The sequence below is a fragment of the Mobula hypostoma genome, chromosome 15 (genome assembly GCF_963921235.1).
Source record: "Mobula hypostoma chromosome 15, sMobHyp1.1, whole genome shotgun sequence".
NCBI classification, from domain to species: domain Eukaryota; kingdom Metazoa; phylum Chordata; class Chondrichthyes; order Myliobatiformes; family Myliobatidae; genus Mobula; species Mobula hypostoma.
Window position 1 is genome coordinate 53,827,004 of NC_086111.1, and position 13,192 is coordinate 53,840,195.

Here is a 13,192-nt window from a genome sequence, read left to right on the forward strand (position 1 = left end):
AATTTATGGATTCCTTTTTGATGCAGTTTGACCGTTTTCACGAGTGTTCAGCGTCATCAGTCCGTTGGCAGTAAGCTCTTGTACATTTTCACGCCAACAGCACAACTGGTAGAACTATTCAATCATATCCATATGCACAATTCTGGCAAACAATGTGAAAGTTTTACGTTGCATGTGGATCGCTCTTCTCTGGTGCTTTTGTACTTCTCATTAGGGGAATTGTTCTAGCTGAAACGTAAACATTTTAAATGTCACTCAGGTTTTCAAACAAATCCGTTGGATTAGATTTTAATGGACTAGCAGACAATAATTGCTCTTGCGCAGCCCCTCAATGAGAGAAAAAAAATCCTTAAACGTCGTTTCTCTATCGCCTGCCAAAAATAGAATAGGATGTCACTATCAAAGGGCCGAGCGGAAATAATTACAATATGTAAATTGTGATGAAACTTCTCTGGAATAATTTGATATCATGCTTCCCAAATGGAAACCAGCAAAAGGAGTTGCGCAACTGCAGTCTAGAATTGGAAACAGGAACACGGCTAGGCTGGAAATTGAAAGGATCTTTAATTTATGGGCGCGGTGCAGTTCTATTTAGGATTTTAAAAAAAGTCAGATACACTGCAGCATGGTAACATAGAGAACAGATGTTTCAGTGGTAGGATTTGATTAAACATTGGTGACGGAAGTATGTATATGGCTTTGTAGAAAATAAATACTTTAGAAATTTCATACTTTGACAGTTAAGCCGGGGTCGACAAAGTGCAGGGAATGAACTAATTATGAATTCAAAATACAGATCCCTTCAAGTGTTGGCTTAAGTTCGAACTTGTATTGGGGTGAGTACTTGGTCAATAAAATTAATTCGTTTTAGCGCTGCCAAACATAAAAGGTCGTTTAGAGAATTGCGCTTCAAATGGAGTTTGTGTTTTGGACTCGGTATCTGCAGTGGAATTTATCGCCTTAGTTGAACTGTGGTGGGTATTTCCATTATATTCACCTGGCGAATTGTGGGAAGCTGTGAAGCTCGGCAAGTTGTATTTAAGAAAATATAATTCTTACCCCAATACAGAACCCCACTAAGTGTACACAGACTGAAAAATTGAATGTGCGGAGGCAAATATGCTGAAGACTTAATATTGCGCCAAGCTACAGGGCTATCCGGCTGAACAATTATATGTTCCCTAGAATGTCCCTTAGTTTACAGTGCGGTCACTGACATGCATTTTCACGAAGACTTCTTTTGGATTTGACTCGTGAAAGAAAGTCAATTAACTTACTTGCTCTGTTTGCTATTACCATTATGTTTTTAGATCTCTATTGCTACAGTTTGGCATGAAATAGCATTCCGCTGGTCTTTTTTTGACCTACCTAAAATGTTGGTGGGCGGCCTTTGCTTTTATTTCTATTAAGTTCGGGAAAACGTTTAAATTTCACAGCTTTTGTTTCTATTATTGCGTATTGCATTGTACTGCTGTCGCAAATACAGCAAATTTCACGACATAGGCCGGTGATATTAAACCTGATTCTGATTCTGAAAGTTTTCTGAGTAATTGTCACCTTTCATCCCGAGGGAAATATCGTTCAGTCAGTTGAGACAATGCTAAATGAGTGGAGTTAAAAGTTTTTCAGTATTTTACCTTTCAAAAAAGCATCCTTAAAATGATTGCCCGAGTTTGTGTAATTGAAATTCTAAATAGAAGTATATTCTTACCCAGGAGAAATGAATACTTACCGTGTCAGCAAATCTTATTCTCACAGTTATTTGATCTTTTGTTAAAAGTCTGGGTACAGTGTTTGTGCCCGAGTCCCGTCTTTCTTTTATATGAACTCGCATAGACTTGGACCTATTCTCGTGACGATCAATGTCATGACTAATATTTAAGATAACAACCAGCGGGCATACGAGTGAAATTAGTTACGCGATGATAACCAATTATGCATCGTTTCCAGAAGATTAGAATGATTCTGGTGTTCTGAAGAATCCCGCCTCAACATGTTGTCAAATTCCTTCCATAGATCAATTCTTGTATTTTGTACGCCAAACCTCAGGGTAGGAGTTCCTGCCTCTTGGCGAGTATTTATTGTTAAATTATCACCTCCTACGAGAATAGTTAGGGGAGTTCTCCCTTTTGATTTCGTTATTGTGGCCATAACTCAAAACCATCAAAAACAGATAGGTACACGATCATTGGAAACAGTCCGCAAACATCAAGGGAATTTTTAAATGCGCGAAATATTCATTGATATGTTGAAAATGACTTCCACGTTCCAGAGTTACCGTATTACCCGATTTTGCTGGTGATTTAGAACACGCTATCAAAATATTCCTGCTAATATTATTCCAAGTAGGTGATTACGTCAGATATTAGCCTTTGTTTTACTGAGGCGTAACAGCAAACCTTATGACAAATGGTCTTTTAAGACTGGATTGTAATTGTCCGCCAATTACGGTGATTCAAACACATCTGTTAAATTATACCAGATGTCTATGAATCAGTGTAATTGATGGTCAGCCAATAAGAGATTAAAGATGGTCCTTGAACACAAGAAGCCACCTTTTCACCTCGAGGTTCTTATTAGCGTTATTCTATAGCTAGTCAAAATTCTGATGAACGTTTGTCTATGCTCTCTGATTTCCTTGATGTGCATGCGTTGTGATTTATGTTATGCAGATTGGAACGGAGACAGTGCAAGGAACGGTTTACTCAGCTTTGAAAAGTACCATGGCCTGGAGGTACCTGTTGGTTACTGTCACTCTCTTATCGGGATGCAAACACGTCCTGGTGGAAGCAAGCTCGTGGTGGTGAGTAAACGTTTGCTGAAAAGGAATCTATCTCTAACACAAATTAGCTTTCAATGTCATTGGGTACGGGTTTATCTCTAGTGTATTTAGATTGTCGGGCAAATCTATTTTAACACAGCCATGTTATAAATATACATGTCGATATTATCTCGGTGCCTCAGCTATCGTACATGACTGTAATTTTTCTTTTGACGGGAAGCAATATTCGTTTCACGTTAGGTCCTTGAAATGGTTTAATTGCACAGTCCAAGTCCACAGCAAAGTGCTTCTTTCAGAGATGGAGAAATTGGAAATCGCTTCGTTTGCCGTAGAACCGCAGCAGCTCCAGTGATCCTGCGGCGACTTGCCCATTAATGCAATGTCCTAAAACAGAGCATGATGTTTCAGACGACTTCAAAGGAAATGTTAAAAAGAGGATAGTTCCTCGTACAGACGAATCTTCCTGTTAGTTTTTAATGTTTTTACGTTGGGGAATCGAACTCGCCTTGATTGTTAAAGTCTGAGTCGGTCCGCGATGGAGTTGTCATTCTTTCGAATTTCGTGACATCTTCTATTTCTCCCATGCTTGTCAAAATAAATATAAAGCAAGCTATATTCACATATCTTTATTACAGCTTGCTGTATTGTCGCTCAGAGGCGATGTATTTGAATGCATGGTTAGGTTATTTCTGTTACATGTAACGGAACAATGTTAAAAACTCAAAATCACCATTGAAATAATTGTTTACAAGGGGAAAAGATCTTTGTTATCTGGGGGGGGGGATGCACAACAATGTTTCCATAAAATTACTATGTTAAAAATAAACATGGATGCAGCATTCACAGCGTTAAATGCGTTTTACAGTACACTGATACACCATTACATGAACACCAAATTTCAGTTGATGAATAATTCTAAGGAATTGAATTGAGCTATAAAAATATTTGCTGATCTGGTGATGTGTTCTACTTTAAATTGCAGTATTCCAGGAATGGATGGAAACTGGAATAATTGCAGGATAAAAATAATGAATCAGTAATTTCTAATAAGTAAATATCGTTTCCAAATAGCAAGACGTTTGTGTAAACATTTCACAATATCTATATTCATCTTAGCTTTTACTGAGGACTTCAACTCTCCAGGTAACAGATCTTTCAAATTGCCAACACATGTCCTCCTCTTAAATGCCCCACAGATTTCATATATCTTGCACTTAACCCAATGCATGGGCCATTTTTCTACAGATTACAGTTGTCACAATGCCTGTGAATAGAAATGTTACCTTCTAAACTTTTTCTCTCCCCGCCACTCCAGGTCTTTAGCCATGAATCCAATTCAGATACCTGAAGTGTACATTATAGGAGCTCAACCTTTGTGTAGCCAGCTGGCTGGGCTTTCTCAAGGCCAGAAGAAGCTTTGTCAGTTGTACCGGGATCACATGCAGTACATTGGAGAGGGTGCAAAAACTGGTATCAAGGAATGTCAGCATCAATTCAGACACCGGCGCTGGAACTGCAGCACAGTTGATAACACATCTGTCTTCGGCAGGGTCATGCAGATAGGTATACTTTCTCCAGATATATGCAGTGTCTCTTTAGGAATTGTGTGTGTGTGTGTGTGTGTGTGTATCTGTTTAAATGTGTACTTTTGAAGATCGCTGCTTTTCCTGCTCATGTAACTCTGCAAACTGGGGGGGAAAAATTGTGTCGACATTTTGTCTGTCATATTATTTTCCTGCTTCCCTCCCTACATGTTCAAACCAATGAAAACTAGTATTCATTCTAGTTATCCTCAGCCTTTTTAAAATCTGTTTTAAGCATTGCCATTTAGTTTTGGGCCAGAAGTCTTCCCACTCTTGTCAGTTAATTTGACTTTTTTTCTTTTATGGTGTGGGAAGTATTTTTGTCTTCTGATTTCATCCAGGAATAGTTCTTCTTTACTTTTCCACTATATCCCATCATCATAAAATCTCACCATCTTGCTTTGTTTCATTTAAAGTAGAACAAAATCAGTCGAACAATTCAAAATACTCAATTTAATGAAAAAGATTACCAGGGAAAGGTTGCCCTTGTGTTCTGAGACCAAAAGGTATAAATTACTGTTGGTAGTTGCAAGGCTCAAGTTATACTAAAACTTTATAGATTCCTTACCATCCGATGTCTCCATTGTGAAAGCTCTGAGACTTGATGTTCAAGTATTAATGTTAAGAGAATCTGGATAGAAATGCTTGTTTCACTGAAAATTAAGATGAAGGTCTGTAAAAGCTTGAGCAAAAAGAAGCTTGTACTTATAATTTAATTTTGTTATAAACCCAGCCCCTTCAAACTGATTACCTTCATCAAAGCTATGGTACCTGCTTGGCTTTCATATCTTGGTGAGAGCATTTGGATATTTTTAGGAGCTGAACAATTGCAGAAGTTGAAGGCTATTGATGGTAAAGTTCACTCCTCAGCTGGTTTTTGAGTGAGTTTTTGAGAAGGCCATACTCAGGAAAAGAGTTTCACTGAACCAGTCGGAGTGGTATGTTATTTAAGTTGAAGGTATTAAACTTGAAACTACAAATGCTGGAAATCCAAAAGGAAAATACTGCCAATGCTCAGCATTTGTGCAGTGTCCCAACCTGCTGAGTATTTCTGACATCTTCCAGTTTTTGCTATTTAAATGTATATTTGAAATGGATTTTTTGATTCATACAGTTTTACCATCTTCAAGCTTAACAGCTTGCTTCTGCAATTGAATTGAACAATTATCCTTCCAATCAATGCCACTAAAAATATCATTATCCAATCATTATCACATTAATATTTGTGGCAACTTATTGTGAACAACTTGGCTGCCACATTTCCTACATTACTTCAATAACTAAACTTTAAACAAAGGCACTAATTCACTGAAAACACTCAGGAATGACCTAAAGTCAAAAAAAGTTCAAGCTGTCTTTTTGTAATATGTGTGAAGCATTACTTCTAATCTCAAACTGCTGTCATGGAATGACATTATTGATTCAAACTAATTTTCATCCAAATTATCCACAATATGTTTAAATCCATTAAACAATACCACTTAAAAGCACACTTAATCCTGGGCAGGACTATGATCATCACAGCTACAGTTCCCAAGTCCATTTCTAGCCGGAGTCTAGTAACACAACAAATTTTCTGTTTTGAAGTATTGAGAATTATAATAACTTTTAGCCTTTTTTTGAAGACCAGTTGGAAATTAATGTAAAATATCAAAAAAAAATTGTCCATCCTTCATGTCCTGTTTGAAACTCAGTATAATAACTCAGATTCACTTTTATTTCAGATTGATTTTGTATAATAGAACGTTTATTGCTTTTCCTTTTTTTTTAACTTTGGTCTCAGTTATTCTGCAGCACCACTGGCAACATGCCTTGGGCTAATTACTTTCCAGCTTTGGTCAGCTGAAATGCATAGGAACTAGCTTGCTTTCAAGTTGCATTCTTCCATCTGGAACCCCTCACAGTCTCTTTGCTTTTCTTTTCCATCTGATCCTTATGTGGCCTCTTATAGCACCTCTCCAACCAACAGGAAAACTCCTTGCCTGCACCAAAGCTATAATTTATTCAATTTTATTTGCTTGGGTTAAAATGACAAGTGAAAAGTTAATCTGGACTTTTATTACTCCCAAATGGCAAGCAACCTTTTCGAACATTTTGTCAGTAAAAATTGCATTATATTTCTGTACCAATCACAAGGAGAGTAAAGTTTATGTTCTTTCTCTTCCAGAATTTTTGTTCAATTTCAGTTTTTAAGTACTAGGTTGAATAGGCACATTTCTTTCAGCTGAATTCACACTATATCAGCTAAACTAATGTAAGAAAATGAGTTACTTCAAATGTGCTAGTGGAAAATGCATCATGCTGGAGGCTAGCCTCACCTATAACAATGACCACATGCCTTCAGTGAAGTAACCCATTTTGCAGCTTCTTAGGAATTGCTTCTGTCTGTGCAGCATCCAAAAGAACCTGACTTGTATTTGGAAGGAATCTAGCATGCGAATGTTAAATACTTTGAACACATTTTGCTTTAAACCTTCTATGTACTTGCCAGTAACCAGTAACTGGCCCTGTGGTAATTTCAATCACCTCAGTTGTTAAAACTTGGGTTGCAGGGAGAAGACAAGACTAATTAAAATGCTTGCACTTTGTGCAGTATAAATATATTTTTAGCTGTAATAATAAAAAGACACCATTTAGTGTTCTTGAATTTATGCAGAGGAACTTCCAATAATTTACTTGGACTGCTTCCTGATTCGGCTGCTTCGTGGAAGGTTTCATGGTAGATGATATGCAAATGAACTTGAGCAGAAATTTGAGCCAAAAATAGCCTACTTGTATGCAGGGCAAATCTGAGCACAATTTATACCCAGTTTGTCAATTATGTCCAAAGCAAAAACTCTTGGCTGAGTTAACATCTGCAGTGCAGATCTTTCCTCCGTTGGAAATGATCAAAAGATCTATCAGGACAAGGTTGCAAATTACTCAAGTGCTTATTTTGCTTTTGTTGTTTCAACTTAATGTGGAGATTTTGGTTCAAATGTTAAATATTAAAACTGTAAATAATTAGCATATTCTTAACTGTACTTCAGAATTGTACTATAAGCAATTGCGGGAGATGGTTATTTTGCTCTGTTATAGCAGGAAAACACATACTCCCTTTTTGGATAATATGTAAAGTGTACAACTTTTTAATTTATGAAACTACTAAAAGTCCTTCAAGATTCTCCACAGATAGCTTTGACATAAAGAGAAAGTATGTTATTAAACTGATTTGAATTGGCCTTTTTTTTTTAAACACAGCTGATTGATTTACTCATCTGCATTGAATCCATTTATGTATTATTTTATTAGGAAGCCGAGAAACTGCCTTCACCTACGGGATTTCTGCTGCTGGAGTGGTGCATGCTATCAGCCGGGCTTGTCGTGAGGGGGAGCTGGCCACGTGTGGCTGCAGTCGCACTGCAAGGCCCAAGGATTTACCACGTGACTGGCTGTGGGGTGGCTGCGGTGATAACGTAGAGTATGGCTACAGGTTTGCAAAGGAGTTCGTGGATGCCAGGGAAAGAGAGAAGATCTATCAGAAAGGAACTTATGATAGTGCCAGGACATTTATGAATCTGCATAACAATGAGGCTGGAAGAAGGGTAAATCACCTTTCACTTCTTTTCACTTGTGATATAAATTTCCAAAGTTCATCTGTAGAAGTAGATTGAAAATGTATTGCTAAGCAATTTTCATAGTTTTTATATTATATTTTTTAATTTGGAAAACAATGGGATAATGTTTTATGCAAGTACAGTTGGCCCTCCTTATCTGTGAGTTCCGCATGCGCGAATTCAACCAACCGCGAATCAAGAAAACCCGGAAGTGCTCTTCCAGCACTTGTTGTTTGAGCATGTACAGACTTTTTTCCTTGTCATTATTCCCTAAGCAATGCAGTATAACAACTATTTACATAGTATTTACATTATATTAGGTATTATGAGTAATCTAGAGATAATTTAAAGTATATGGGAGGATGTGCGTAGGTTATCGCGATCGGGGAAAAAAAACCCAGAAGTTCTCTTACTAAGTAAGTCAGAACAGGTACATCTGGTGGTATTTAGCGTCAGTTAGTCAAACATTTGTCTTAGTATATGGTATATATTTTACCTTTCTATGCATATAAAACACTTAAGAAACATATGTATTTCAATAATTAAACCACTGCGTTGCGTAGTAATAATTGTAGCTTTCATTGGGGCAGGTCTTTCTCACTTTATCCTTTAAAATTCTTTCGATCGTTGACCGACTGTAGCCTAACACTTTTCCGATGACAGATGGTGTTTCACCTCTTTCCGATCGCTTTATTATTTCCACTTTATTTTCAATTGTGATTATTTTTGTGAATAGAAACTCTGTGGATTCAGAGCTCCGCCGCCGGGTCCTAATGTCCACTGCACTGAGACAGGTTAAATGAGGTCTGGGGTTCCGCTGGGTCCTAAGGTCCACCATATGAGACAGATTGAGTAAGGGACTTAAGTATGCACATTTTTTGGTATCCGTGGGGGGTCCCGGAACCAATCTCTCGCGGATAAGGAGGGCCGACTGTACATAAGATGAGTAGATGACCTGGGAAATTCAATCATGGCCACATCACAAATTTGATTTCCATGAATGTGATTCATCTGATTATACATACGATTAGTAACAAAAATATGGTCCATGATATCAGATTGAGTAATTCTAAACAGGAGTCTTAAGTATGTTATCAGGATGGTACATTTGGGGTGTAAACACTGCTGATAAAAACAGGCGCAAATTTCTCCCACCATATTTAAAGTTCATTTAATCTTGTTATACATGTCTTAGTGCTGAGGTAAAAGAGGGGAAGCTCATTGTTTATGAATGTCAGTCTCTATTTGTATTGTTTAGAGTTATATTCCAGACAACCGCAAACCAGAAAGGCTGGAGGATTAGGAACTTGAGTAATAGAGAATTCAAAGGAGAGCACTTGAAGTACGCTTGAGAGAATTGTTTCCGTCTGGCAGGTTCAGCAATTTTAACTGGAAGAAGCAGGGAATAATATAGGAGGTAGTAAAATGTAATAATATTTAGTAAAAGGTAATAATAGGAGGTAGTGAAAATGTCTGTCCATAGATTTGGAAATGTTAGGTGGTGACTTGTTTTAGTTAGGTAGATGTTGGAAATCTTATTAATTGAGATATTTCCCTTTTTTTTGGAAACATTTCTTTCTGAACTGACAATGCCAGAAGTAGACTAATCATCCAATTTTCAGCTTGTGACATCTTGTTGGTACAAACTCAGTGGTCACACTTACTCACATAGTAGCAATTACATTCTAACATAAGATGTAATATTCTCTTTCTTTGAAATTGAAGAATATGTGAAAAGTGGAAGAAAATAATAAAAAAATACTGACTCTTTTTAATATGCCCACCATAAGTGATCTGTTCATCAAATAAAATATTTTAATAGTCTTGTACTTCACTGATTTCAAAACTACCAAATGGATGAGGATAGCAGTTGTTTTAGATGTTTTTAATTGCTTTATACAAAAATACTGAGAGCATCTAATTGAATTTGGCAGGAACAGAAGTTGTTCAAACTCACTATTATAGTCATTTTTACATTTCTCTTTCATCCAAGCCAAATAGTTTATAGTTTGTCTGAATAGGCAGTAATATGCATAACCAACTACGTAATGATTGAGTCTGGACCTTACAATGACTGGCGTAATCTCTGGTAGTGCAATATTGTCTAAAGCTCATAAAGGCCTATGAGTTATTTGTTATAGTATTTTTGTTAATGATAAAAGGGCTATCTTACTGTTTAAACTTGCAAATTATTTTGAGAGTTTATAAAATGATAAATATTTGACTCTTTCTTCCCCCTGTCTTTACTTGGTTTCGCTTGCTTTATTTCTCTTTCAGTACTTGATTAAATCATAGGCTGGATTTAACTGGATAATGCTGCTACTTCCAAATGGAAGCATTGGCTATTTACTTGGCAATGTCCAGTACTTTAATGCATTTGGTGCTACACCTGTCAGTTCACTATTCCAGTGTTTTTGATATATCCTTATTATGATTGTACAACTGTTCCAGAATCCCTGACTAATCCCGGATCAAAGTTAATATTCAATACACAGATTCACTATTTGAATTGTCTCCTTTTATAATGCATTAGAAGGCTAGCATCAATAAAATTAAAACAAGGTTACTGTGTTGTAAAGATCCAGCTGATTCACATTAGTTGTTTATTCAGTGTGGGTTGTGACTTAACACTTTTATATCAGCATGTGTTGTATTTTAAGTAGCTACCCTCCAAATTGATCTAGCAAGCTGTGTAACTGCATCAACAGATCCTTGCACCATGCAGAAAACACTGGGTTCGGGAAAAAAAAAGTGGCCTCTACCACTTTTTAAGGCCATGTTAATAAATTTTATGCTAACAGATCTTCAGAACGAAGATGAGCAGTTACAAAACTAGTCCCGATGTACAACATGGTTCACAAACTGAAACGTGGCCTTGCTCCTCAGATAAGAGTATGTGATTCTGTGCTGGCACTTCGGATGCTGGAAGATTTAGTCTTTGCCTAAGTAAGGGCTTCCTAACCTGGGGTCCACCGACCCCTTGGTTAATGGTAGAAGGGTCCATGACACAAAAAGGTTGGGAATCCCTGGTTTAAGGCCTTTACATAAAAATTATTTCCAATACCTAATTAAATGCAGCTAATATTAACTGCTTTATTCAGTCAGTTATACTATTGCTTTTTTTAAAATTATTTATAGACTTTGGGGGGGAAATCACATATGGCATAATATGATATAGGCATATTTACGCAAGTAGTTTGTACAAAATTCTTTTGTTCAATGTTTATAATGGCACTGCAAATCCATTTGAGAGCTGAATTTCCATGCAGCTGACAGCTAGGGTTCTCCAGGGTGTGTAGTGGCAATATTGGTATACTCAGGTTGACTTTTTATGAAAATGGCATTCAGAACAGGGGAGGGTATGTTACTGATAAGTGAATTGCAACACCTCTAGTTATTTGATAGCGTATGAATAAGTAAACTCCACCACAGTGTTGTAAGAGTTAAGATTTATTATTGCTTTGGAGAACTAAAATAGCTTTGTTTTCTTGTATGCTTTAGGTTATCTGAACCTTTTGATTGGATTATCGTCTTAACTTTTCTGAGATCCATTTATTTCCTATTCAGTATAAGCTTTGTGTGCAGCAGAGTTGAATTGAAACTGTAATTTTATATCTAGAATAGAAGAAATTTCATCCATACTAGATGAAGTGGGTTATAATAGTAGCTTTTAAGCAACTCATGTGGATCAGGCTGCACTTGATACATGTCTGTAATCTCAAGTATATGAAAAATAGATTTTGGTGTACAGGAAATAACCTGACACAAGATATTTTTCCATAAACCATTGATATGTAGAAAAAAATAGCTGTTTGCTTACCTTTTTGCTTACACAACCATACCTTTGATAATTCCATTCTTGTTGATTTTCCTGAGCATTCTGCTGTATCAGCAGGATGAATAAAATCCATGATCATGAGGCACGACCTGCTCCGTAAAAATTTTCCTTTGAGAGCTGCAGTTAAATAAATTGAATCCTCTCCCATACTTTTATATTTGTTTGGGCATAGTAGTCCCTCCCCCGCCCCATTCTGCGTTGTATTTTCGGTATCATGCGCGCGCACAGACACAGAAACAGACAATAGTGGTATTGTGGACAATACCCTTCCAGCGCCTGCCTTTTCCAAAAGCTCCCTTCTGCAAAGTGCTATAGGGTTATTAAAACAAAATTTTAAAAAATCATGGCATCTGAGAAGTTTCTTTCCCCAGGCAGTTAATCTGATCAACTATTTTAGTTAGTGCCCTCCACCCCCACCCCAATTACGCCTGTTGCTGCACAGCATTGTGAACACTTTAAATCTTTTTCATAATGCTGTTTACATTTATTGCTGATGCTGGAAGCGGGACTGCCAAGATGCAGGTGGTGTCATGTGTTCAACTTGCATAGACGGGCCAGCAGGGGAGACACAGCCTCTGGCCAGTTCTGTTTAAATGCATCATCAGTGATTGGCAAAGCACACAAAATGCTGGAAGAACTCAGCAGGCCAGGCAGCATTTATGGAAAAGAGTACAGTCGACATTTTGGGCCGAGACCCTTTGGCAGGACTGGGGAGAAAAAGCTGATGAGTGAATTTAAAAGGTGGGGGCGGGGGGAAGCGGAGGGGTGTGTGTGTGTTTTCCAGCATCTGCAGATTTGTTTATCAAAGATCTGCAGAACTTTTGGTGATTGATGTGTCAAATACTTGCTGGTGTTTGCAAGTACTGTCAGAGTTTCTGAGGGCTACATGGAGTGCTACTGCAGATTGGAACATTTTGCTGGCTTCGCCCAGAATGTGTATCTGGCAGACGGGCCTCAGTGTCCATTCTTTTCAGTGTGCAGCATGGTGGAAAAAGTGAGGAGCATCGGGCAACTAATAGAGTAGTGGAGAGGGGAAGATAAACCACAGGTCAACCTCCATACTTCCCCACCCCCAATCCCCCAAGTGTGTTTCTAAGGAGCAGTTATGCATTAACCTAGGAGATTCTACTGCAGCCTCAACCAGAGCCCAGAGCAGGCCTAGAACTGCAGTGTCAGTGGCAGTGCACATCATGGTAGCTATCAATAGCTATGCCCTAGGCCCTTCCAGATGATGCAGAAGATAGCAATACCATTGTATGGTTTTCGTTACACATCCACCAGTTATTGCCAGCTTTGTGGGAGCCAAATTAATATCCTCGCCTCTTGCTGACAGCAGGAGAACAAGGACTTGCCTGGATTATCGGCCGTCTGATTGTACAGGGAATCCTTGACT

At 37.8% G+C, this 13,192-nt stretch overlaps 1 protein-coding gene across 3 annotated transcripts in view; it reads left to right on the plus strand.

Moving 5' to 3' along the window:
* The window catches only part of wnt5a (wingless-type MMTV integration site family, member 5a), a 35,187-nt gene that overhangs the window by 7,706 nt on the left and 14,289 nt on the right, over positions 1–13,192 (plus strand). For all 3 annotated transcript variants that reach the window (XM_063068073.1, XM_063068074.1, XM_063068072.1), the window contains exons 2-4: positions 2,673–2,803; positions 4,098–4,345; positions 7,657–7,949. In XM_063068073.1, the coding sequence (XP_062924143.1) occupies positions 2,673–2,803; positions 4,098–4,345; positions 7,657–7,949 (672 nt within the window). The remainder of the gene's footprint in view (positions 1–2,672; positions 2,804–4,097; positions 4,346–7,656; positions 7,950–13,192) is intronic.